General features: G+C 46.3%; 1 protein-coding gene across 1 annotated transcript; it reads right to left on the bottom strand.

The window, feature by feature from the left end:
- Window positions 1-4119: 4119 nt before the first annotated feature.
- On the bottom strand, window positions 4120-20410 carry LOC144153306 (uncharacterized). The gene is made up of 5 exons (XM_077684960.1): window positions 20199-20410; window positions 18702-18763; window positions 17506-17583; window positions 6494-6526; window positions 4120-4255 (listed from the first exon to the last, which is right to left on the bottom strand). The coding sequence occupies exons 1-5, from the start codon at window positions 20290-20292 to the stop codon at window positions 4160-4162; spliced, it is 363 nt and encodes a 120-aa protein (XP_077541086.1). The 5' UTR covers window positions 20293-20410; the 3' UTR covers window positions 4120-4159.
- Window positions 20411-26893: the final 6483 nt, after the last annotated feature.

Genomic DNA, 26893 nt, shown 5'->3' with positions numbered 1-26893 from the left:
GGTCGACCCCCAACTATGCTGTTTCTTCAGCCGGGCACCACCATTGCAAGCTGCACCAATTCTTTTTGCATTTTAGAATCCAAAAAGGACTAGTACCTTCGAAATGGTGTAGTAAAATGTGTGTATACACTTGCGCCTTCTGTGATAACACTCGAACAGACTACAAAGCCGGCTTCACTGGTATAATACCCTATATGTGGTGGTGCACCCTTTACAGGGGGCGCAGTTCGTTTTATGTCTTTTTTTGCTAACGCCACCGAACCTAGTTCAAGGTTAAACAGCTTCACTTGTAATAAATTATGTCAATTTAAGTTGTGTGAAAAATCGTGAGGTACAAACCATACTCCGCTTGTAGAAAATGTTCTGTCCACCCGTGTAAACGGGTAAACAAATATCTCCAAAGTTGGAGGACTCTTACACATTTTTTCTTACTCCCTTTTTCTTTACACCCTTTTTCTTAGTTTCCCACACCATAATTTGTACCTTTACTCACTTTTAAGAAAGACGGTGTTAAAATATTGAACACCCTTCTTGAAGGGTGTTGAGATAGCGGGGAATATTTGTCTGGTATTTCATAAAATTTTATGACTTATTGAACATAATAACTACCTCTCGATTAAAAAGGTTTTGCAAATCCACATCCTGATTTGTATATGCTTACATTAAAATGCATAATTCCGACATTTGCGCTAAAATATTTTATTTTTGCCACAAGCCCACTGGCTCTGTTGGAGGACTTTCCACTGATTGCTATAAAAGCATAAAGAGCCGGTGTATTTCTAAGTAGGTACTCGCTGTCCCCATGCATCCAGTTGGTTTTCTTGCTCAATTCATTTGATGGTCAAGTGTGACTTGTGCATGTAGAATGTGTATGTATGTGATGCTGCGCTCTCGGCCCATCCACACCGTCACCCGTAGCTCCGCTGCCCGCACCCTTATTTTAGGGTGTTGAGCAACCTTACACCCTTTTTTAGGGTGTTCACACGAACACCCTTTTTTAATTTTTACACCCTTTTTTAGCCAAAACACCATTTAAAGGTGTTCGCCATGGGACAAGATTCTTACACCCTTTTCGGTCAAAAGGGTGTAAGAAAGTTTAGTGTAAACACGCAAGACGCAAGAGACAGAGCAAAACTCCATGGTGAAGTTTTTTTTTGACCACTCGTGCAGCCTGTTCGATTGGCTTCGGTTCGTAAAGGATTCGTCTCAACTTGTAGCTCGCGCGTAAATGCCGCATGCTGTGTTTAACGCTGGTGACGCCTGCTTTCTCATCCAGAGTGCACTGAATTCGCGCTTCAGTGCGGTGCCTCCTGCACGCTGCGACTTGCTGAAAAAAAAAAAAAAAACTGTGGCTTCGCATAACTTGCGTATGCGCCGAGGTGGTGCGGTACGGCACGCGGAATTGAACGCGTTAGAGTAGAGTGAACTGGTTTTCGTGCCAGAGTGACGTGACGAACCTGGCGTCCCCGATCTCGGCCGCCGCTGCCTGCGCGCTCTTCGCAGGACGATAAATTTTCCTTCACTGTGCGGCTCTGCGGACGACTGCTTGTATATTAACGCGAGAGCATTGCTAGGCTTATTGAGTGGTTTTCCGCGGACTCTGGCAGCCCGCTATCAGCCGTGCTCATCAAGCGCCCATGGAAAGACATCATCACTGCCATCCTGAACTTACCAGGCAAGTGCCAGAAGTGCGCGCTCTTATGAAGCTGAAATCGGGCGCAGCGATAACAGTAGTGCGGAAAGGAGGCCAATGATACTACAGCGGAGTTGAAAGAAAGGATATGCGATTTCAGCGAGCGCCTCGCCTCGCTGTGGAGTTTGTTCCCCCCATCCGGTGGTGGTCGCACGGTGCTCGGCAGACACGGTCACCGCCGTGCCCGCAACTCACGTCATCCCACCAAAGCGCCTCTCCCTCCCGAACTGATTCCGGAGCGAACCTTGTGCCACCTATTTATAATAGAAGTTGAGCTTTCTGGGCCAGTTGGTACATACTGAAGCTTGCGACAAACCAGCGAAAAATAAACGGAAGCACGAAACACAGAAAAGAGAACACACACGCTGGACGCACTAGCAATTAACATATAATAGAGAAAGTGATACATTATACGAACAATCAACGGCCAACGCATACGCGATAATTCTTGCAAAATACAAACTTTCCGATAAAAAAAAACGTTCTAAAAAAACGCCAACATCAGTGTACTGCCTTAAGCAATACGCTCAGCCTTTTAGAAAGGCGGTGTATTTATCACTGAAAGCGAGCACTGATCGTTGAGCAACTCTCAAGGAGCTGGTAATCTTGCTTTTCACTGTCGCCAGTGAAACTGCGCGCCAACCTTTGAAAATGTAACGATTCTGGTCATAAGTAGAATTAAAATTTAAAGATAAATACTTGAATCGCTTCATATCAGGTAGTAACAAGGAGACGATAGCGTCAATGCTCTTTCCACTCTGTGAAGAAGGACGTGCAGTGAAGCTCGGACAACGATATATGCACTGGCCAAGGCGCAGTCCAAACAGTACACGAAACAAGGTAATTTTGTCTGTAATTTGCGATTGAGCAAACTTCGTACTTAACTACAGCTTAACGGAACTTTGGGGGATATATATCGACAGTAGACGGCAATTTTATAATGTTTACAACTTCAGTGTGTACTACGTAATTACGAAAAGTAAATGAAACTTGGCATAATGTTAGAGTCGTCTTAGCTGCTAGCTTCGGGATAGTGTCGATTAAAGAAGAGTTAAAGCCGTTTTCTGTGGTCATACTCCCGCCGCAGACGGCCATATATTTTCGGCGGTCGTATGCTTGAATCGGTGCCCCAAAACAAGCAGTTTTTTCGCACTGCGTGTGGCCACTCGGTCTGGTAGAAGCTGGGAGATGGCCCTCACAGAACCCGTCCGCTTTGAACGCCAGCACGATCACGCACAGTTGCCTCGAGTGAGTAAATAGCAAAAAATACAATTCTTACAACAACGTCTTCGGCCTAGGCAAGTTCGAAGCCAACACGAATATTTACTGTTAACATCATTTTTACGCAGGTGTATAATTCCAGCACCACATTCCCATCTGGTATACTTTTGCAAGAAATACTGAGGGTGGCAGCGATGAGTCCCCTCGCGCGTAGGCAGGGGCTGAACTCTCATGACGTCACTCGTTGCTGGTAATGTGGGTTTGTAGAATACCAAGGGGCGAAATTTGGAGTCTGTCGCACTAAAAGCTCCCGTTTTAATTCATTCTTGGAGATATACCACAGTGCCGTTCCTGAAATTCTCTTTCTTTATATAATGTTGCGCAGGTTCACAACAGGGAAGATAGCTGTAAATTTCGGGGTGGCCACCCGCCGCGGTGGCTCAGTAGCTGAGGCGTTGTGTTGCTGAGCACGAGGACACGGGTTCGATTCCCTGCCGTGGCGGCCGCTTTTCTGATGATGGAGGCGAAAAGCAAAAACACCCGTGTGTACGAGATTTCGGCGCACGATAAAGATCCCCAGGTGGTCAAAATTAATCCGGAGCCCTCCACTACGGCACGCCTCATCGCCCGCGTTGCGTCGGCGTGTTAAACCCTACAATCAATCAATCAATCAATCAATCAATCAATCAATCAATCAATCAATCAATCAATCAATCAATCAATCAATCAATCAATCAATCAATAAATCAATCAATCAATCAATCAATCAATTTCGGGAAATAAGGGGACCGTATGTCATATCTTAAAAGTGTTAGAAGGTTGGGGGTGTTTTACGAGGAGGTTGTGTGCAAATCATTGCTGAGCGGGGGAATGGGGGCGGTAAAACTACCACCGTTCCTTTACGAGACGCCTTGCAAAGAAGAACGCTGTGTGACGGAGTTCCCAGCGGCTTGCAGATACCTGATTCCAACGGATATTCATAAAGAACTCGCTCAACTACTCTGGAAAGGTCTACGATCACAATACGATCATTACCACCATACAAAAAGTCACTGCAGCGAATAATTCTTAACGCGAAAACTACGAGGAAACGCTGGCATCCATGGTTGGACCTTTTTACAGCGCTCAAAATTAATGGTGCAGATGAAAGGACACAAATAGTGACGGGAGACCAAACATGTTATTTTTTTTAAATACACATCCGCTTGTAATGTAGAGGTTGGTTTTCAACCACCTTTATTTTCTTCATTCTCGACCGGTAGCAGTGTACTTTGCGAGATATTTCATGCACACGACAGCTTCGCGAATTGTCATTAGCAGCTTCTGCCAGTCGCGTTTTTTCTGAAAAAAAAAAAAAAAACAACGCAGAGAATTACTGACACCAACACAAGAACAAAATATATCTCATGCTGCACATTTAAGTTTCGATTAGAAAACACGTGTTGCTTTTACATTCTCGCCTTCACGCCGAAGATAAAGGATGAAGCTACCATTTTATTTTCATATCTTATGTCTGGCGCGTTCTTTTTTAAACGTGCCTCTAAAACATTTCTATCTAGCTTTTGGAAACATGTTTTGTAAAAAATTAACTGAAACACAAAATTAAAATATATTTCCTGTTGCAAAATTATGGGAATGTTTTGTGCTCAACCCCTTCCGCTCACAAAGGGTTAAAAGTTCAGTGCCCTAGAATCTGTTTAAAACACCACAAGTGAAACAAACAAGAAACCACAAACAGGCTGAGGAAATGTTCCGTCTGTCTTGGTTACAGATGCCTTTATAGCAAGGTGTGGCAAAAGCCAGTCATTAGCAAACCTTTTCCAGAGGAGCCTAAAATGCTGATAATGTACTGATATCGGTCGTTGTACGCCGCAGAGCAGTAGTCGTTGCCTTTTTCAAGAACCCCATTTAATATCTCCAAAACCATGGTGTTTTGAATACAGCTACTTTAAACTTAAAGATTAACTTAGCAAGAGGAGTAGGGGGTAAATCTCAGCGGTTTTTGTACAGTTATAATAGCCGTCGAAAGTTGCTACTCATAATGCTACGCATTATAGATTCCATCTCTCCGAAACGCAAACCAATGCTTTACATTCAATTCTGACTGTAAATGATAAACAAGACGAACATTCAAGAAACTTTGAGCAGTTATTAGGCATGAGCGTTGAGTGACGCAAAACCGTATTGCCGTTCCTTGACACAGCGACAAATAACTGTTTAAACATATAACAAGACGAGGTAAGACAAAACAGGAGTAAACTCAGAGGACGAACACTGACTGACAAGGGTACCTTTTTAAATTGTGTTATGGAAACCATAACGAATGGGGAGCCATTAGGGCGAACAACATGCCGCACATTAGTTCATCTTTTTTCTAACACCGAAATTTTTTCTAACACCGAAATGTATTTGAAAGCTGATATTTTGCGGATTCATTTGGCCATTTCCCTTGTGTAATGCGCTGTTTTATTCTTTATAAGAAGTGCGGTGCTCAGAATAATTTTTAGCGGCAAAATTAAGCGAAAATGCCCGCTGCTTAACACCGTCGTGTTGAGAACTGTATGCCGGAAAGTCGTCGCCCTAGTTAGTGTTTTTGTTTAAATGCGCCTCAGCCTTGAATACTCGCATTATCGTGCGTTTGCTCGTACCCCAGTTAATTCCGACCGCTTGTTTGTTCCTGTACAGCTTATACAGGACAGACGTGCCTTCAGGACATTTAACTACCGTCCCGCGAACCGACGAGTGTGCATTCTCAGCCGACATAAGCATTTGGGCTATGAGACTCGTGAAAGGAAAACGAAGCTTTTCGAACTCGCCTTTCTCACGCGGAAGTGGAGGAAAATAGAATGAGACATCCTAATATTTAGCCGAATTGCTCAACGTTGCCAACAACTGATACTTCGCGCATATCTGAGCATTGGGAAGACGTATGAGTATACGATAATGTCACGCTTGTAAATAAAAGAGGAACCGCAGCATCAGAATCGGGGCGAAGAGGTAAGCTCCGTGTCTCGCTGGCCTTGAAACTCTGTTTGGCGGTGTTTGAGAATATATTCATTAATTATTGGTCTAATGTTTTGATGTAAGAGTACAGTTTTGGCGAAGAATTACTTGGAATTATGGTTAATACGCTCGTGTATCTCGCAATGCATGTGGCCCACACAGAAATAAACGTGAATGTTTGTTACGTATTTTTATTTACCAAGGAAAGAGTTCGGGTTTGAGCCTTCGCTATAGGAAATATCTGATTTCTCAGCGTACATTTTTTTATTGCGGAAAACACTAATAAACCTTGTCTACAGGAAGCTAAAACTGCTGCAAGCAATATATGCGTATTTGCGTCTGAACACTGCAGCCTCAACAGCGGCGGCGATGACGACGACGACGACGACGACGACGACGGCAACAACAACAACAACAACAACAGATGCACGGGACGCATACAGAGAAGCATGAATGCCTATAAAATGAGAATCAATTGCCGAAACCATAGATTTTGTGTCGATGTGCACGTTTAGAGTTTAACCTTGGTCATTCGTATGTGCACGTGAAGCCAGTAGGCGTGAAGATTGCACTTACCCTGAAGTGGAGTCGAACAGTAAATATCCCATGCTGCAGAAGAAAGAAAGAAAAAAGAACAATGAAAGATCTTAACCTGGAACTTTTTTCTCCGTGGCCAAACGTTTCCCTCATAAACATTAGCAATGTGGCCACGGAGCAAGAACATTTTTATTAGGGAAAGCAGCTATCGCGTCCACAACAGTGCTACTGCTAAACAGCGTCTTGAGTGGCCGACGCGCCCGTTTGCCGGTGTGCTGGGGCTCCTAATGGTTCCCTTGGATTTGTAACAATATATTTCTGCATTATGCGAATACAGACTCCAAACAATTCTCGGTGGAACAATGTACAGCAATGAAACTGTATTGAAAACACTTCCAGACTGGAGAGAGGACCCTACAGTAGACTCGCGATAATTCAAACTCGAAGGGACCTCACGATTTTATTTGAATTACCAGAAGTTCTCATAAATATGACTCGGGGCAACATGCCAACTTGTGTTGTAATGAAACAGTCACATATATTTAATAACACAGCATTGACACACAATACTCGAGTGCTATCGCCACTTAAAGAAAATCACGAATGAGTGGCTGCTTTTCATGAGAGTTCGAAAGGAAGTTTTCGATGTCAGGAAGGGCAGCCAGTTCAATCCACACACGGGTGTTGACGAGCGCGGTTTCGCTTTGACGCGTGCATGCAGCTAATCGGCTGTGTTTGTAACTGTTATTGATATCATAACGCAAATGCGCAGCTTGAAGCGGCAAATGCTGCAGATATCCCTTGGCTCGGACAAGCTAGAAGAACGAATTAACTGAATTTTCGCAATGGAGCAGTTTGAATTAAGTGGCTTTAAAATAGTTTGATAACATAGTTGGCCAACAGAATTTTTGAATTTTGTTTCAATTAACCGAATGTTTGAATTATCCGGGATTTATTTATCGCGAGTCTACTGTATTTGACAACAAACCGGCTCCATAGGTCAATGCAATGGTGAACGCAACCACCGCCCAAATAGGGTTACGCAATGACCAACTGTACAGATCTACATAATGCATTTACACCAGTGGCGGAAAGTTGGGCTAGGTGGTATGGATTTATCTTGGTGGAAAAAGCGCCCAAGCACACGGACGAAGAAAGAGGCAGGCAACACGGCGCCTTTTATTTATGATGATGATTGTAGGGTTTAACGCGCCGACGCAACGCAGGCGATGAGGCGCGCCGTAGTGCAGGGCTCCGGATTCATTTTGACCACCTGGGGATCTTTACGTGCGCCGAAATCTCGTACACACGGGAGTTTTTGCTTTTCGCCTCCATCAGAAAAGCGGCCGTCACGGCCGGGAATCGAACCCGCGTCCTTGTGCTCACCAGCACAACGCCTTAGCCACTGCGCCACCGCGGCGGGTGCCTCTAATTTAAGTCATAAGCTGTACAAGTATTAATTGTGCTTTTAGGGGCAAAGCCCCTCAGGGGTTCGGGCTTTCGGCGTCTCCTGTCATCATCGTCATTTCATGTAGTCACGGTACTAGAACACCGGGACGCTCGTTTTCCAGCGCCTCGCGCTGGAACGTTTCATCTCTGTGGGCAAAAACGCGTACCAAAAGAACACACCTGTACACTCGTTTTCCAACTTCTCGTGCTAGAACGCTTCGTGCTTCAAAGACACGAGACTTTTACAGCAAATCTGCCTACCACTACCCCCAAACGGTTTCATCTTCGTGGGCAAAAACGCGTACTAAAAGAACACACCGGGACAGTCGTTTTCTAACGCCTCGCTTTTGAACGCTTCGCGTTTCAAATACACGAGACTTTAACGGCAAAGCTGTATACATCTTTACTCCCCAATGGTTTCATCTCCGTGGGCAAAAACGCCAAGGCGCCAAGAATACACTTATACACTATATACTTGGCCCCTCCCCAGTTTTCGTGTTAGTGCAGGTGGCCCGGGATTTTTCTTCTGCTTTTCCTGACTTCTTAATCGGTTTTATGGGTTTATTTTCAGTGAGAGTCAACATAGCATTACTTTCTGGAGCCGAAATATTTGTTTTTTTTTTTCAAAAAACTTGCAGTTGCGAGAATAGCGCCGTGTTGTCTGTCTCTTTCTTCGTCCGTGTTTTTTGAGCGCTTTTCCCCACGAAGGTGCAGCCAGGAGCATTTTAAAGCGTAAGATTCTTTGCCAAATACCGCCCCTCCCTCCCCCCCCACCACAACCGGCCAGGACCGTGGAACACCCTCCATTCGCACAGTAATACAGAATTGGCGAAAGTAGCACATTTAATCGTAATAATAGCGTAAATGGAGATAATTGGTGGAAGAAAATCTTGAAAAACAAATGTAGAAGAAAAATATAAAAGAATACAATTTTCACAAAAACAATCTGCCGGAAGTCAAAATATGCATCTTATACATGTCCTCAAATACGAAGACTAAAATAAAAAAAGCGCGGGAAATAACGTTCGAAATACGAACAAAAATAGTGAAGATGAGCAAACCGTGCAACCCCCCTGCATTTCCACAGAAATGCATTAGTGGCGGAAGTAACACGTTTAATTGTTATAATAGCGTAAATGGAGACAATTGGTGGAAGAAAAAAAAACGATGAATAAGACAAATAAAAAAATAAAATTTTTATGAACATAATCTGTCGAAGTCAAAAATATGCATCTTATGCATGTCCTTTAAAAAAAACGGAGACTAAACTGAAAAAAAAAGCACGGGAAAGAACGTTAAATATACGAACAAAAAATAGCGAAAACGAATCAACCCAGCGCTATACGTCTTGCATCTGCGGTAAAATACATAATGGCCGAAGTAATAGCATTTAATCTCTATAATGGTATAAATTTACATCATTGGCGAACAGAAATAAAAGAAAACTTACAAACAATAAACTAATCCCAGCGTCTTTGACGTATACTCATAGGCAAATCTGGCTGTAAAAAGCATAGTCTAGACGAGCCGCTTAAGAATGATACGCATTAATACCCAATTTTCTGAATTTCTGCAGATTTCTTTTTTTTTTCAGAAGTGGGGGGGGGGGGGGGGGGTGTTATGCGTCAACTGTAAAAAAATAAAATGAAAGGGAAAACAGCGGCCGCCAAAACAATATCTGTCATGTTTTCTGCTTCAGTAAAGTCGGCGAGTTATCCGTTTCATTCACTGTACTACCTACATTAAAATATTACAGCGCTAAATGCCAGTTTTTTTTTCGGGAATTTACAGTGTTACGTGCCCACGTTTAGTTCAGCGCATGCAAACGGACACGCAACGATAGTTTCAGCTTAGTGGCGTCATCTGGTTTTTGTAACAGGCACTATTTTTGTCATTAACGAAGTCTTCTTAGTTTCAAAAAAAAAAAAAAAAAAACAAATTCCAATAGAAAGGGGGCCAGAAAGCGTTCAGCAAATTTCCGAGGTTGCCTATGGGCGGCAAGAAATCCGTCGCAGGGCTCGAATGACCGCAGCCGGTGGCTGTGACTCTGTACAGATTTGTTTTCGCACATGAGGATGGCGAAACAAGAGTGTTAACCGTGGACGCAATCTCGACCCACGATAGTAGCAGGAGTTTGTCTGGGAAGGCAAAATAGTGGTAGAGCAGCTGTCCAATAAAACGTTTGACCAACTGCACAACACCGACTCCCTAGCAAGTCGCGTTACACTTAACTGCGACCAACTTAGGTCAGAAGCACATGTTGCTAAGTTAAAGCAGTAATCTCCACTATTCAAGAAACATGTACGCAGGATGCCGGTTCGAGTTAGTTGGTTCGTGTTCTTGAAGCAAATTTGAACGGCGCTGAAAAACAAAGGGCACGAAAGACAAAAAAAAAACACAAACAGACAAAGGCGGGCACTAATTTCCTACTGTTTATTTTCTGAGCGTCCAACCAACATTATAAAATAAACATGAATAAAAATATTCGAAAAATACAAGAAATTACAAACAGATATTTTCTGTGATTGTGCTTTGTTACAAAGGTTGACAGTCATGGTGCTCTGATGCCTTTTTTGCTGGCTTTATTACGTGGTATGCTTCTATACTCTCTCTCTGCTTTATCCGAGGCTCACTTCAGGAATCAGTTTTTTTTTTCAGTTATGGCACACACCCGCATTTTTTACGATGATCACCTGGTGACCGCCAACATTTCTGCGTATCGCGAGTCGGTGCTTGCGTGCCCGGTCATTGAAGCACCGGCCTGCCTGTCCAATATCACCACTCAGTGGTATCTTGTAGAAAACTTTACGTGTGCAGTAGATGAAGCGTGTTGCTTGCTTCTTTGAGCAAAGCACAGGTGTTCCTTTGTTTGTCAACATAGGAGATATTTTTGCCAACTTACACGGGGCATAGAAGAGTGCATTTACCCTACAGTACTCTCCGTAACCTTTTTGCGAGGATACGGAATAACGTGCATTTTGTTACGCCCCAATTGAGCTTGGGCAGGTTTTTTCTGTTCTTTCAGCCCTCGCAAAAGGCTGTAAAAGATGTTTGTTGCAAAGTCCGAAAGATGACCAACATTATTAAGACACGTGGAGTAGTTTTTAAAGCTAACGTGTATTTTATACTGCCTGAAGAAACGTTGTAGCTACGCCTCCTTTAATTAACTTCGAATAGGCAGAATAAAACAAAAGAGGGCTCTTTTTTGTTCTGGGGGTGTACATGTAACGCCCAGTCTGGGCCGCAAAGTTAGGTCTAAATCTGAAATTGAATCAATGTTGCTCGTGGCTTTTGAATGTTAATGTAAGCGCCTTGGAGAGAGTAGTGAACCACAAACCAGTTAGACACTCGTGGCTACTGAGCAGAGGTGGGAAAATGACAACCATTGTCGACCTGACTACAAACTCAAACCATCTTTTTCAACCTCACCTGAACCTGAACCGCAACCTCACCGTTGAGGTTGAACCTCACCGAAGAGGTTGAACCTCACCGTAGAGGTTAAGGTTCGGGCAGGCAAAATCACCTTAGCATGCTTTAATCAACATATACCTCACCTCAACCTCACGTCACCTCAAGCCTCACCTCTAACTCGACGTTGCCTCAACCTCATTGATATATTTACTTATGATTCGTTCAAACCTCGCGCCTCTTTCAAGCCCAAGCGGGTGTGTACATCGCATATAAGGCGTATTCACTGAGAATATAGTATACTCAGCAGAACGTCTCAAACACGAAAAAAAAAACAAGTGCAGCGCAGACAATATCAGCAGTAATTCATTCCCAGTAGGTAATTATCTTAAACAAATACAATTTAGTGAATGATGAGTAAACTGTCTTAGCTAACAAAATTTGAAGCTTTCTTCGAAGGCAAAGTGACAGCTGCGTACGTGAAGGGGGACAGGGTGGCGAGGGGGCGAGCGCCTTCCCTCCCCCCTCGGAATTTCCGGGTTCTGTTGGGGAGGAGGAGGTACGAATGAGGCCCACTCTATGATCGAATAACCACTTCATCCCCATTTCAAATTAAGTCGGAAGAACATAGAGCATGTTGACAGGTTATGGTTTATCGTTCATACCAAGTTTATATTTTGAGCTAGAGTGAATAAGCCGTATTTAAAATATAAATGTTCCGTGCCCCTATAGCCTTGGAGCGGGTGTTCTTCTAATCTCGACCCCATCTCAAACCACAGCCCGGCTCCTACTCAGCTGAGATATTCACGCGGCCTCTGCACCTAGACCCCATCCCTGCGCTATAGCTTTGTTAAACCAAATTAAAAATCCTGGGGTGCAGTCCAGAACTAAGGGAAATCTTCTCCCCGAAAAGTTCACATTCTAGGAGAATAATTTCCCCAGGCTTTGTACTTTGATTATGGCGATGATGTTGATGATCCCGTACGTGCGCATTATTGGGTAAATTTTTGCTGGGCACACATCATAGTTGATTACGAAACGTGACAGGATTGGACCCAGGCGGAAAGTAAGTGCACTGACATTTGCCCTTACTTATATCTGTTTTAGTCCGTATCTTATTCAACCTCAAACTCGCCGGCTAGGGTTGATGTCGAACACCCCCCCCCCCTCACTCATTCAATAGGTTACAGCCTTTGATATCCCCTCTTCAACTTTTCACTTAGTGCGTTCGAGGTCGATTTGCATGCTGGATCGAATGGGTGAGCATGAGTGAACATGTGCAAGCATCACCTGTCATCATATCTCATACTCTGATCAATACCTCTGAGAGAAATTAACCACGGATTTTTATTTATCATAATGCCGTATTGGGCCGTCAGCAAAGCGTCGAATGCCCACTTATGAGTTCGGGTGTTACTTAAGACAACTGGCCCACATTTCTTCACATCGCATTTGTGCTGTGATGAAAAATAAGCGCTCGCGCGCTTATTTTGGTCTCGGATGCAGAATTCGGTGCTGATACTCTAGACTACTTGTCACTTTTACGACTTTTAAAGGCTGGGGTTGCCTTCAACATTTACTACCTATAATACAGAGGCCAAGAAGAATTTAAATAAAAATGTTTAATACGTTTGACGTAGTTATACGTCATAGTTTTGCATTCTTCCATGCACATAACGTCTGCCTCGCCGTACAAGCTTTTAGTGGGTAATCACTACTGTCATAGCAATTTTAATTTAGCCTATGAAACCTAGGCCCTTCCCGTCATGAATCCGATGCCATATATTCCACCCCTGCTGGTACAGTCTGGTCCACTTATAACAATATCCAAGTGCCAAGGAAATCCCATCGTTATAACCGATAATTGTTATAAGAGGGTGGCGAAATAAAAAGACGGAACAGAGCTCAAAACATTTTATTCGCATGCCAGCAAGGTGGTACTACTACTAATTTGCGGAAAAGAAGCCACATTCGATCACCTTTGTTTGCCGCGCGTTAAGCTAGCGCAAATCTTTTCCAAGAGCATCTACAGGTGCTCACCTAGCTGAGGTTAATGTCCTTGGCGGAAACAAAGTCCCCGAGGGAATGTGTCACGCATTGGGCTTTCTACGAAGACACTACCTGACTAGGCTGCGCAACCGCGTCATTTGAGTAGTCACTGTTGCACTTTTGGTGCACAATATCACCGTATTTAATCGTTATATCCGATATCGTGGCACAGGAGCTTTGTTTTAAGCGGTTTATTTTACCATAGAAAGAATACAAAAGTTGTAGGTGCCTTAGCTGTTCATCGTTATATCCTATATATTGTTATAAACGGTATCGTTATAAGTGGACTCGACTGTAGTTCTCTGTGAGCAAGTCGTTGAGCTTCAAATCTGAGCAGCACGCGTTATTACGTGTCTAGCGAGGCGAGTCGCCTTGCCTTGTGCGCAACGACGCGCTTACGTATGTATAAAATAAATATTGAAATTCATCTGAAATGTCGAAAAAGGGACTCGTCGCCAGACCCTTTGCCCCGCACACGACATATATCCACGTGGGTGGTTGACCGGAAAGGGCCTACCCGATATATGCAAGGCCACCCGAGCTTAGATCCATATCCGCTTGGGCTCATATGGCCCCTATATACTCACGCCCAAACGATATCGCGTCTGCAAAGCATTTAATTTACGACCGGTCAAGCTGCTAGCGATGCCTAATCTGCTGCAAGAGAATGGCTAATTTGGTGCAAGGAAATGAGATGTGGTTGGTGCAGCCAAACTGTCCGTCATTATGGCTCTCTTACCTTCTGCAAGAAAAAATCTGTATTGTCCGCAGTTAAAAATACAAAGAAATTACCGAGCGCATGCACGTGAGCGCGGGCCTCACGGAGACCGCCCGGCAGTTAACAAAACCAAGAAAATGCCTAGCGCTCGTGTGTGCATGCCTCGCGACTACTGCCCTGCGTCACCTGCGCACGTTTCTCAAGCCAACAATATCCGCTTAGGGAGATTGGCAAAGATTGCGGCGGCCTCCCGGCAGTTAAAAGAACCAAGAAAATGCCTAGCGCTCGCGTGTGCGTGCCTCGCGACGACCGCCTGCGCACGTTTCTCGAGCCAAGAAACCCCACTTAGGGAGATTGGCCACGGTTGCGGCGACCGCCCGGCCGTACAAAAAACACAAGAAATGCTGAGCGCTCACGTGTGCATGCTTCGCGGCGACCGCAGAGCGTCCCCGGCGCATGTTTGTCAAGCCAAGCATACCCACGTAGGGAGAATGGCCAATATTGGCAAAAAAAAAAAACCCTCCAGTGTTTGCCGTAATCGTGGCAACACGTGTTGTGAACGAGAAAGACACGCCATAGCGTACGCCCCTCCAAGGCGATGTCTAATGATTATCACTTCCAAAAGAATGAACGAAGCTTGCACTTATAGCAGCAATGATGGAGTAAAGGTCGTTGCGGCAGCGAAGGAGAAGCAAATCGGCTGCAGTGGTGGACTTAAACCTTTGGAATGGTCGCGAAGGTTGCGTACATCCTCGTTAGCGTGAGCTTCCTTCATTTTTATTAGAAAACCCCCCGTACACTGCGGAAAAGAAGCACCCGTTGCTTTAGTTAACTGAACTTAATTGCTTGAGTCAGTTGGAATTAAAAACAAAAAACAAAAAAACTCAACATTGACAAAGGCTTTTGCCAAATGACAAATGCCTTGGTGTGGTTGAATTCATTTGGCATGCAACAGCACCAAGGCATTTTAGGCTAAGTATGGTTCTCATTGTGTGGAGGCCTTAACAATATCCTCCTACTCACGAGTATATTAAATGTGTGTGTCTCTCTTTTGCCAATGAGCCATTCAATGCTTTCGCATAGAAATGTGGCGATTGTGGCACGCGTTCAGGCCGCTGTAATAAAATACTAGCACGTAAGCACTAAGAGGGTCTCCCACAAGGAACTGGTGCCCTTACTCAGAAGCATGTGCGCGTACTATGGAGCGTAGCACAGTGCAACGTACCTACAGAGAATGAATCGACGCGGAGGCGTGTTGGACAACGCTTTATAAAACGCCTAATCACACAAGAAAATGAATGAATGAATGAATGAATGAATGAATGAATGAATGAATGAATGAATGACCTGAGAAATTTATGAGCCATTCCCCTATGTGGAGGCCGACGACCAGCTAATCTTGAGTTCGGACTACACGAAAGGAGTGAAATTGAAAATGGGGAATGGCAACTCGTCTTGTCGAGGGTACTGATTCCCCGAGGAGCCGGTGGATATTAGACACGCTCGGAACGCCCGGAAAGAGAGGGCAGCGCAAACGTAGGTGCACTGCGGCAAACATCTGAGAAACATTTATTTTCTGCTTGAAAACGCACTGATCTCGTAAGTGGTGCCTACTGATAGCTAATCTACTCAGATGCTCATTCAAGCGATGAGGCGTATGAGTATGAGGTATATTTCAATGGCTTGAACTGCATGCGACTTTGATGACGACAGACACCGGGACGTTCGTTTTCTCCGCGAATGGAGGTCATGTTTTGGCTGGTGTGAGGCACGAGAGGTAAATGGCCCCTAGTTTTTGCACGCTCTAATAAAAAATCCACGGAACCCTGACTATCAATGGCTTGGCTGTAATAAATTAGTGCGCAAGAATTTCAAATGTCCACCACAAAAAAAAAAAAAAAAATCTGTGCTCGTACTCTGAAGCTTGCCGTTGTTTTTTGAAGCCTATAGCCAGGGGTTTCATACCCACTGAGTAAGACATACCCGGAGATATGTACTGGGCACAGATTGACAAGCAGCAATTTATGCGGAGTCTGATGCGCGAAAGTTTAGGACAACAAGCAAGATTCATTTGAGTCCGCTTAGTCACGTAAACGAACCAAATGAGGCTTGCGTGTGCCCCGGGAACATACGTGAGATCGTCCCACAATTGTTTTTCTCAATTTGTTTCAGCTAAAAAATCACTTGGCTTTGTCAATGATACCTCTCTTATTGGAAAATTAGTCGAATTAAACGGTTTTCCAATGAAAGGGATGTGGTACGAGGGCCCGCACTAGTGCTCTTTTAACAAACTTAATTTTATCTCTTTATCCATCGCGCGTACTGCGGAATTCTTTGCACTGAAATCTTGTACGGGGTTCACATTTTATGGCTTGTTTTGTTTAAAAATAAGACGGGCAACAGCCATGCCAGTTACCTTGCGATGAAATAAAAAAAAAGCAGTTTTGGCCTAAGGGCACCAACTTCGCCAGGGTACATTTTTTTTGCGTACATCTAGCCCGCGGCCATACAAAAAGAACAGGCTTTTTTCTTAACTGCGGGAAAAACACGGGAATTGTTGTCTGCTGTGCTATTTTAAAGAAGTGGGACATAAAAAGGAGACATTCGTGCAAAACTGTAGTGAATAAAACCAGCCATTCATCAAAATACCCTCTTTAAAGTGGTTCATTTAATCTCGCAACTCGCTGGTCTCGTCGGGCAAAAATGTCGTTGTAAAAAGAAGCTCGCTATGTATTTTGTGAGAAAGTCGCCATCAATCTCATGAGAAGGGCACATCGATGCGAACACGCGCGTGGTAGGCATGGTGGGACCTCAAGAGGGAAAGCGTTTGCTCTGAATTGCGAGCCGGAGCCAAAATGACCGGGGAGACACCGTAACCGTTATCGGTGCTTAAGGGTGCAATATGCGAAATAATGCTCATTTTGAAATTACCATTCAACATGGCCTGGGTTAGTTAGCGTGGTGAAGCTTGGTAAGGCAGTGGTTATATTTTAGCTGATAAAGATGCCGCGTGAACCATTTTGCATTCCTTGCCTTTGGTTCCATGGCAGCTTTAACTAACTGCGTACGACCTACGGAATGGCTGCGGAATATCATTAGCAAAAAATAATAGCGGTGGCTGCTTTATATCGCTCGTTCTGACACGCTCGTTGTATGCGTAACCACGACAAGTAATATTGTGAAACTCGGCATGGTCGCTGCCTAAGTGTTGAACCCAGACTAAAGGCAGCGAACATTTCGAGCCTGAAACGAGCGACCAAAAGGTTGTTGCCAAAGCGCTCGGGCTCTTCACGCGCTAGACTGCCACTTAAGAGTTGACAGTGTAACGTGAGAAGGGGATCCGCGCTCTCGTTCGAACAGCACGACTGAAGCGTGACCAATACATTAGCGTGTATTGCCCATTACCGGAGTGCAGAGTGCCACTTACCGGGGTGCAGAGCCCCTTGGAAAGCTCCGGGAGTCCCCAATTCTGTGTGCGCATTAAACTGGCGATCAAGACTTGCGCCTGCAAGATAACGGCGTTTTGTGGGAACGCTTATTTCGAGAGGGCTGTGTGAAGGTTTATTGAAAAATCGTATGCTACAAGAAAGAAGGCGAAATTATTGGTTAGCCACATTCTAGGAAAACATAAAGTACCCTCCAAAAAAATACTGTGGTTCATCTCTCCCACGAGATAATCGATTGGCCAATCGATGCAGCCAAAAATAAAATCTTGGTGAATGACTATGTCGAGCATACGATTTGACGCAAAAGTTCGGTCTGAGCTGTGACATCACGCTATGCAATCATGGAGTGCTTGATTTTTTGCTCGGATGGGTCAAAAGGAATGAAGCCGCGATAAAAATACCATTAATGTGAAAACACGGGCATACTTAAAGAAATTTTTTTTAATTGAGGTAATTTGACAGTGACTTCTACGACAATCCTGACCCAGCAACACAGCTAAGAAACGCTTTCGCACTTTCCTTTGTGCCTGTAAGCAATGCAAAAGCTACAGTTATCGCCTGCACAGAGCAGCAGTGCGTAATTTGCCCGCCGCACCAGATACGTACACGAGTTTCTGCTTTGCTTTTGCTGCGGTTTTCTTCAATGGGGCTTTCGAATGTGTTTATTGCTGCCACTTAAAGGAAGCCGGCCAATAGTCGCAACACAGCTCGGTTGACATCGCTCAAGCGCGCAAACAATGCCCAGACAGAGAAAGAGAACAAATTTTTTTAGCAAGTTTATACGTCATCTCACGGGCGCATAGCCGCAATACTTGGCTGGGGTACTTTGTTACCCCACATTCAAATGACTGGATGGGCCTTTTGACTACGTTGTGAAAGCATTTCAGGTTTTGAAAAAAAGTTGAAAAAAAAAAACTGTTGCAGGGTCCATTTAATGTTGCGATAAAAAAATGTTGATAAAGAACCACTATCTCAGCGGGTAGTATGTGAACTCGAAATTCAATTATTATACTCTACAGTTCAAATACTATTGCGGAACACTGATATGCAAAATGGAAACGTTCTGTTTCCCTAGTAGGTATGGGGTCAGTTTGGCAACTTTGTGAAATGGTAGAGCTGATTTGGGATCGAATTCAAACAGCCCTGTACCAGGCTGCACAGTGATACTACCACGCACTTCGTAATCAACTCGTGGCCACAGGCACTGTATTACCCAATGCTGGGAAGCCTCCTTCAAATCTGCAAGAAAAAAAAAAGGTGGGTATGTATACACGTCATGAATAGTCAACCCCCTTGTCCCCCTTTTTAAGACGTAAAGCATTTTTAGTGCCTGTAACGTTTCGTGCTTTTAATTTGCGTGAAAAGGGATAGCGTGGCACGAACGGGTAGATAAATGAAAACGAAGTTGTATGTTCGTGCGCTTCTCTCAATAGTAAGGTAAACGCAAGAAGGCATTCACCCACCGCGGTGGCTCAGTGGCTAAGGCGCGTTGCGCTGCTGAGCCGAAGGACGCGGCTTGCGGTGGCTGCGTTTGAGATGGAGGCGAAAAGCGAAAATGCCCGTGTGTCGAGATTTCGGGGCGCGTTAAAAATCGCGGTCAGCATTAATCCGGAGCCTTGGGTGTGATTCGAAACACGGACCTCTAGGATGTGTAAGTTAAACTCCTAAAATTAAAACAAAAGAAGGCATTGAGGCAATTAGAAGAATGACGGCCACGAATCCAGGTAGAACTACACAGACTCGTAAGAGATATCCGTTCTTACATAGTAAAGAAAGCACGCATTATTTTTGACGTAGCGTGGCAACCAATTGTTATTGACTGACAGGATGGTTTTAATTTGCTTTTAAAGATCTTCAAGAGACGCGGTGAACACGTCCCTATTGTTGCGTCGTTGATTCGAGCGTGCATTTGGGCAAAGAAAAATAAAATAAATAAGCATTAAGCATTGCCCCATACGCTCATGTCGACAACTTCGACATGTGGCTCATGTCACAGGTTTGGATCCAATCAATTTCTGTTAGAAATAGCGTGCGCATACATGCACGAAGTGGGCACTGTGCATCGAGCTGAAGGCTAAGCTTCGGGTATGAATGGTCGGTTATATAATGCGAAACTATTGGTTAACTCGGTGGGTCGAAAATACGGCGCCCCTGGAAAACAGACGCAAACAAAATGGCAGCGAATGATGCACAAAATGGCCGAAGTCTCAAAGAATAAAAACAGGAGTTTAGAAGAAAGTTGCGTAAATTTTGGTCTGCGTGTGATTCGAACCAGGCATTTCTAGGATGTGATAGTGCCACGCATCCCAAAGCCCACCACAGCTCGGAGGCTTGCTGGCCATAGTGGAACCCAGTGACTGCGTTGTGACCTTCGACATTAAAACGTGCCCACATGAGTCACTTGGACATGCAAATAACAGAAGAAGCAATTACAGGAGTACCAAAGTCTTTCCCCATAATGTCCTCACTGTTTCAGGGTGAGAACGCGAGTACATGCGGAGTCATAGAAACCGATAGACGAAGAATAATGGCACAAAAGGAAAAGGATGATGATAATACTAAGACACATTCGGCAATTCGACACTCACGATTTCACAGTCACTACGTCATAAGGAATGCTTAGGTACCCTAGTTGTCTTGACAACAGACCGCAAAATTGTAATTCTTTACTTACCACAAAATCGCAATCCTTTCTCTTTAGGTTTATTCGCCCCCGAAAGCGAAATGACCGCTAGAATCATTACTAGCACATTCATTTTAGCCTGCATTCCGCACTGGCGTTATGGTGCACCACGGAAGCGCTGAAAAGAACTGGAGCTTAACACCTGCCGATATGGCTATTCGGTGTTGACGTCAAACGCAAGCTGCACGCGCACTCGAACCAATGCACGCAGATGCGCCGAAACAGCACCAAGGGCGGACCCTACAGGCGCTAAGTAGAGCACAATAGGCTCATCGGTCAGCCTTGCTCGCGTCGTTTGGTTTGTTTCGTCATGCACCGCATGCTGAACAGACCAAAGTACACAATGCGACAACGAGGCTGGACCTTCATAGTGCGTGCTTCAATCGTTGCTAAAACGTGCCCTCGCACTTCTCATGCCAAGAAACGACGGTGATTTTGTTGCATATCAGTAATCTTAATTAAAATGGCGAATATACCTCGTCACTGGAAGCACGGATGTATGAAGCATGACATGCAGCGGGAACAGGCGATACGGGGAGTTGTGGGCGAAGGTATACAATGCAAGCGCCATTGCATAAACGGTACTGTTTATTTGCGCTTCCACAGAGCGGCGCCAGGCAGAACTGGCCAGTAAAACTGTAGGGGCGTGCTTGCTTGCACCGGCAACGGAACGGAAGTTCTCGAGATAGTTGAATATGCGGGGTTCTTGGGGGCGACCTAGCCAGTTCTCCGGCGGAGGCCACCACGCTACCTCCCGGCGTGTCAACCCCGTGGGCCCCCGCACCTATGGCAGCCAGGCGAGGTCCGCCGATACGAGAACACAGTAGAAAGTAGTGACGAAGCACATCCGTTTATTTGGGAACTCCCAAAGCATGTGAGCACGAAGCTCGACGGCGTTCAGGAATCACGCCATCCTGGTCATGATCGCGAACGGGATGCAGTCATTCACGACGCGCGACAACAACAGTTCCCACCTTAGATACTTGGTCCGCCGCCGCCATGCTGTTTCGCCGACCTTACCCAGACCGGACCTCCGATCAGACTCCCTTCCGTGCACAGTCATTGGCGCAGTCAGCGCGCCTATCGAGCCCGCGGGCCGGTGGTGTCTTCTCCCGGGGCAGTGCCGAACTAGCGGTGCGTTGGACCGGTTTCAGCGCATCGCGTCCCCAGCGCGCACCGGCTCAGGATCGCGGGTCGCGGTTCACCACGATTCCCACAAAATTTGGGAGAAACCTTTGACACAAAAATGCAACTAGAAAAATGTTTATTTTGATATACGGGGTGGTTTGCGTCTCGGCGTAGCATCTGGTGTGTATTCTGGTGGGCTGCACTGCAGGTATATCCATGCATGCTTCAGGGCGTACTGAGACTCTTTTTTACACACCGAAATAATGACTGATGAGCATCAGTGCATTGAATCCGTTATAAAATGTGGCCGCATGGTTAGGAATAGAGAAATGTCAGTTGACCCGCCGCGTTGGCTCAGCGGCTAAGGCGTTGTGCTGCTGAGCACGTGGACGTTGGTTCGATTCCCGGCCGCGGCGGCCGCTTTTCTGATGGAGGCGAAAAGCAAAAACGCCCGTGTGTACGAGATTTCTGTGCACGTTAAAGATGCCCAGGTGGTCAAAATTAATCCGGAGCCCCCCACTACGGCGCGTCTCATCGCCTGTGTTAAACGCTTCAATCAAAAAAAAAAATGTCAGTTATCAGCCTACAAAGAGTTAGCCAGATACGGCCATGATTTCAGTTTAGCGATTATCGCTGTAATCAGTCAGCTCCTGATCAGACCAAACATTATCGTTCGAAAATGTTCGTGCTTGAAACCATGTTCCAGGTAAACAAAAGGGCGTGTTTAACGCCTCACCGACAGCACCCTTTTCGTGCTGTGTCAGGGTGTGGGCGTAGTAAGCTCGGGGATCGTCATCATCATCATCAGCCTACTCAAGTTCACTGCAGGTCGTAGGCCTTTCCCATTGACTTCCAACCGATTCGGTCCTGCGCTGCTTGAGTCCACAGTTTACCCCCGATCGGATTAATGGCCTTCCTCTTCTTCTAAACCCATGCCTTGGTATCCCCTGTGTTACCCTAATTTTCCACCGGTTGTCGGTTCGTCTCACTGCATAACCAGCCCAAGTTCATTTCTTTTTCTTTATTTGAACTATAATATCTTCTACTCTGGTTTGTTCTCTGATCCAGGTAGCTCGTTTCCTGTCCCTGAGTGTTACTCCTAACATTATTCGTTCCATAGCCCTTTGAACCGGCGTAAGTTTGCTTTCCAGCTGTTTAGTAAGGCCCCCAGTTCCAGCTTCGTACGTCATCACCAGCAGTCTGCACTGGTTGTAGATTTTTCTTTTGAGTGACAGAGATACTTCAATTTTCTTTATTTGGGAGTGCTTGCTGAGTGCTCCCCAACCTATACCTATTTTGCGCCGGTTTTCTCTCTCGTGATTGGGGTCAGAAGTAACCATATGTCAGTGGTAGTTATATTCTTTTACTTCTTCTAGCGTTTCGTTTCCTAAGCGTAAGAGGACGTCTTCGGCATGCGTATTCCTCATTACTTTAGATTTATTGACATTTATTTTTAGCCCCATGTCCGTGCTTTCTGATTGTAGTTCCTCAAGCATTGTTTGCATGTGTTCTGCAGTCTCACTCAGCAATGTATACTATGTCGTCCGCAAACCTCAAATGGTTCGAATATTTCCCGTTTATCCTTAATCCATGTTTTCCCAGTCAAGATTCCTAAACAGTCCTTCCAGTCATGCTGTGAATAGTTTTGGCGAGATGGTATCTCCCTATCTTACCCCCTTTCGGATCGGGAATTTGTGGCTTTGATTGTGGAGGGTTACCTGATCGTGCATTTCTTATATATGTCAATTCTGCAAGTCTCATGTAGATCTCTATTTCCTGGTCTTTTAGTGCTTCTAGCACGGCTGCGGTGAGTACGGATTCAAACGTTTTTTCATAGTCTGTAAATGGCATATGAATGGGTTTAGTGTATTCTGCTGATTTTTCTATCACTTGATTGACAACATGGACGCGATCCATGGTTGAGTACCCTTTCCTGAATCCAGCCTGCTCTCTAGGTTGTTTAAAACCCAGGATGTCACCTGTGCGGCTAACTATAACTTTGGTAAAAAGCTTGTACACAACCTAGATCTGGTTGATGGGTCTGTACTTTGTTGGTCTTTGGGATCTCCCTTCCTATGGATCAGAATAATGTTGGTGTTTTTCCTGGCTATGGCCACTTCTTGACTCTTCAAGCATTCTGAAAAAAGTACAGCAAGCTTTTCCAGTACAATATCTCCTCCGTTTTTCGAAAGATCCACGGTTATGCTGTCGTCAAGAGATATTAAGACAAGAGATATTAAGACAAGGCAAGACAAGAGATATTAAGATATCTTGCGTCTTGTAAACACAAGATATCAATGAAATTCTACCAGTGGAATCTCATTGATGCGATTCGGCATAATACGTTTTCGGCTAATACGTTTTTTTTTCATTCGCGGACGACGTCCCTTAGAAATAATGCGTCTTCATGCGTTCAATACGATCATATTTTTGCCGGAAATTGGATAATAAGACCGCGAAAGTTGATCTTGGCTGACATTTCCTGAAGTCCTAGGTTTATTCTTCGGTATACTAGCTCAAACCGGCTTCCAACAAGCCACGATCTGCACGTTGCAGAGCCGCTGAGACCTAGCCGCGGAATGGGAACCGTTAGACGTGAATATTTCGTCACGAAAGTTTGTGGGTGCGGATGACAACCTGGCAATCTGTGAATTGCGCACCGTGCAAGATATCATTGCGGAGTCTTGCTGTGTGGCGGCAGTTTCGGATGATGATGGCGACGACGACGACAGATTATAAAATGGAAACAGCCATGGCGACCGGTGTTCTAGGTATAGAGTAAAGTTTGGTTCGTTGGTGAAGGTGGTTGGTGTCGCCGTGGATGGGTGGTGAAGGACCCGATGACGAGACGAGTCCAGTAGGTGATGAAAAGAAAGAAGTCTATTTACACGTATTTACAAGAGACGACGAAACATAGCACAAGACAAGAAAAAAAACTGAATTACAATTAAAAGGCGCCGCAGCGCACCAAAGGGGGTATCGCGGCGCGATCCCTGATGCGGGCCCAAAGGCCAAAAAGGGTGCCGAACCGCCGCACGGCTGGCGAGAAATTCGTGGGGCTCTGGCGCCCAGAAACCGCCACGGGAGCAAGTCTTGGTGCGACCACTCTGGGCCGCAGCTCGGAACAAACTCCTCGAAGCATGCGCGAGCAGGGCGCGAGCAATGCCGCCTCCCCCACAACAGCGCACATGCCAATGAGGATTTTGACCTCCGCTCCCCCCCTGGCCGTCCCCGAAGGTCAGGATGAAAGGAAAGCCTCCCCCGACGCCGCGTAAAAGCCGCCGGCGAGGCCCAACAAAGGGTTGCGACTGGCTGGCGTCGGCGGAGGCCGCCCCAACATTCCGCCACCGGATGGGGAAACCCAACGAGGCCACGAGAAGGGAGGTGGGGGTCATCGTCAAGACGGGTTCATCGGCGCTGCAATCATTACAGCTCCCCTATCAAAAGCCTGTATCAGGACTGATTGACCTATTACAGGCAACCCAACCAAGTGATTACAGCGCCGATAACCTCCCAAACAAAGAACACTCGCGAAGAATAACACTGAAAATTGGAGGAATATCCCTTGAGGACTCGATGCATGCAAGCGCAATTTCCGCGTGCCAACAAAGCACCAAAAAAAAAAAAGCACAAATGATGCATAACACGCCCGGGGCACATCATGCAAACCAGAAAAATACCCGCGTACGGGATACAACGACAAAGACAAAATTAAGACTGACTCGCGACAACAAGGGAAAGAACAAGAGAAAACGGCAGCAAAATGAGCAGCGCAATCGTAAAACGAAGCAACAAAACACAGGATGGACCGATACTTTCCGCCCCAAGCACAGAGAAGAAAAAAAAGAAACAGCTGCGTAATGAACCGCACACGAGCGTTCAATCAGTTCACCACAGTTCCTCCTCCATTTCGCCCGTAACACTCTCTTAATCGGGCGCTGCTTCGAGGTGAGAGTCCACACCCTGGTTGTTGCGCCAACAGCGATATTTAGCGTTCGACGAGGCGCCAGGTGATCCGCCTCTGCAACCAGTGAGAGAAGCGCACAATGCCAGAACCACATGCATGGCCAGAAGCCAAAGTTGTAAGACGCCTCCGCTCTCATGCCCGCGTTTGACACTGTCCCCACCAGCGCATGCCAAGTTGCTTTCCGCTGCCCATTTGTCGACCCTCGCTCTCATTTCGGGCCCTCGATTTACTGCGTCCGCAACCAGCAGTCTATCAGCGTTTGACACTGTGGAGCTGCACCTAGCCCTAGGGGACCTCAAAAGCCTGTCCAGCTCAACACTAGAGCCATTGCCACAGCTTGTCGACGGCCTGTCAACACTAATAAGCACTGGCGGACCATGCTGAGGACGCGTACCAGCCAGTGCGGACAACGGCTCAGTGCCGTCCGAGGCCATGTTGCTCGCCAGGGCATCAACTGCCCGCGTTAGCCCGCTGCATACCGCCGCCGCGGTGCATGCCGTCTTTCCGCACCCGCAAATGCCCGAGGGCGCTACTGCCACCGGAAGCCCGTTTGAGCAGGCTCGGGCTTGATTCGGCAAAGATTCCTGATCAGTGCGGTGCTCAAACACGTTCGACGCCACTGCGCCTCGTCTACGCCTGGGGGGACCAAAGAGGTCACCCGGTGTACGACGCAAGCCTCTCATCCTACTGTACAATGGCTTGTCGAAGCAAGGGAGCGGGTATGCCTGGGCGCGAGCACCGGTTTGAGCGGACGGAAGCTGTATGGCGTGCAAGTCTGGGTCTCTCGACATGGCACAACCGTCCTGTCCCCGTACTCTGCCGTCAGCCGCCGTGCCTGCAGGAGCTTTACCCCCGCAGCCGTCCGCGGTAGCATCTGTCCCAAGCAAACCCTTTGGGCAGGACCGGTCTTGATACGGCCGAGATTTTGAAGCACCCAAGTGCACGTTGGCTGCCTGACCGACCGCCTCTATTCCTACCGCCGTGGATCTCAGCGGAGCCGCCTCGGTATTGCCCGACTCTTTTGCTTTGTCCGCACAGTCGCCGCCCAAGCCCGCCACCACTTCCCCGGCGCATGCCTTCGGGGCGAGCGTGCTTGCCTGACCCGCGGCGTGAGCTGTCGACTCCGCTGCCCTTGGCTTTGTAGCCGAAGTGCCGCCTACAATAGCCCTCAACGGGATAAGAACCGCGGGGCTCGCGGTCGCGCCTTCACGGGAAGCCAGTGAGACGGATTTCACCGGCCTGGTCAGCTGATCAGGGGTGAAGATCCTTTTCAACACCGCAATTTTGTTCACTGCGTCGAGACTCAGCTTGAAGGGCTTAGCGGAGACGCTAGGCCCCACTAGCCGGCCGTCCACCTTGTATGGCCGTCGTTTTGAGATTCCGGAAACCGCCGCAGTGACCAGATGCGGCTTTTCACATGCCTCGGAATTGGCTACCTCGACCAACCGTTCCCTCTGTGGGGGGGGACTGGCTTCGCGATCGAGATGGCGGTAACGGCGGCAGTCAGCGGACGAATGTGTTGTCTGACCACAACTGCAGCACGGCCGCACAACGTTCTCGTTTCCCGGACGCGCTAGGAATTCCGCTTCTG

This window comes from Haemaphysalis longicornis, unplaced genomic scaffold (genome assembly GCF_048455015.1).
Source record: "Haemaphysalis longicornis isolate Haplotype H1 unplaced genomic scaffold, Haemaphysalis longicornis Haplotype H1 scaffold_1, whole genome shotgun sequence".
Lineage (NCBI taxonomy): Eukaryota > Metazoa > Arthropoda > Arachnida > Ixodida > Ixodidae > Haemaphysalis > Haemaphysalis longicornis.
This window is presented reverse-complemented; position numbering and strand designations above follow the sequence as displayed.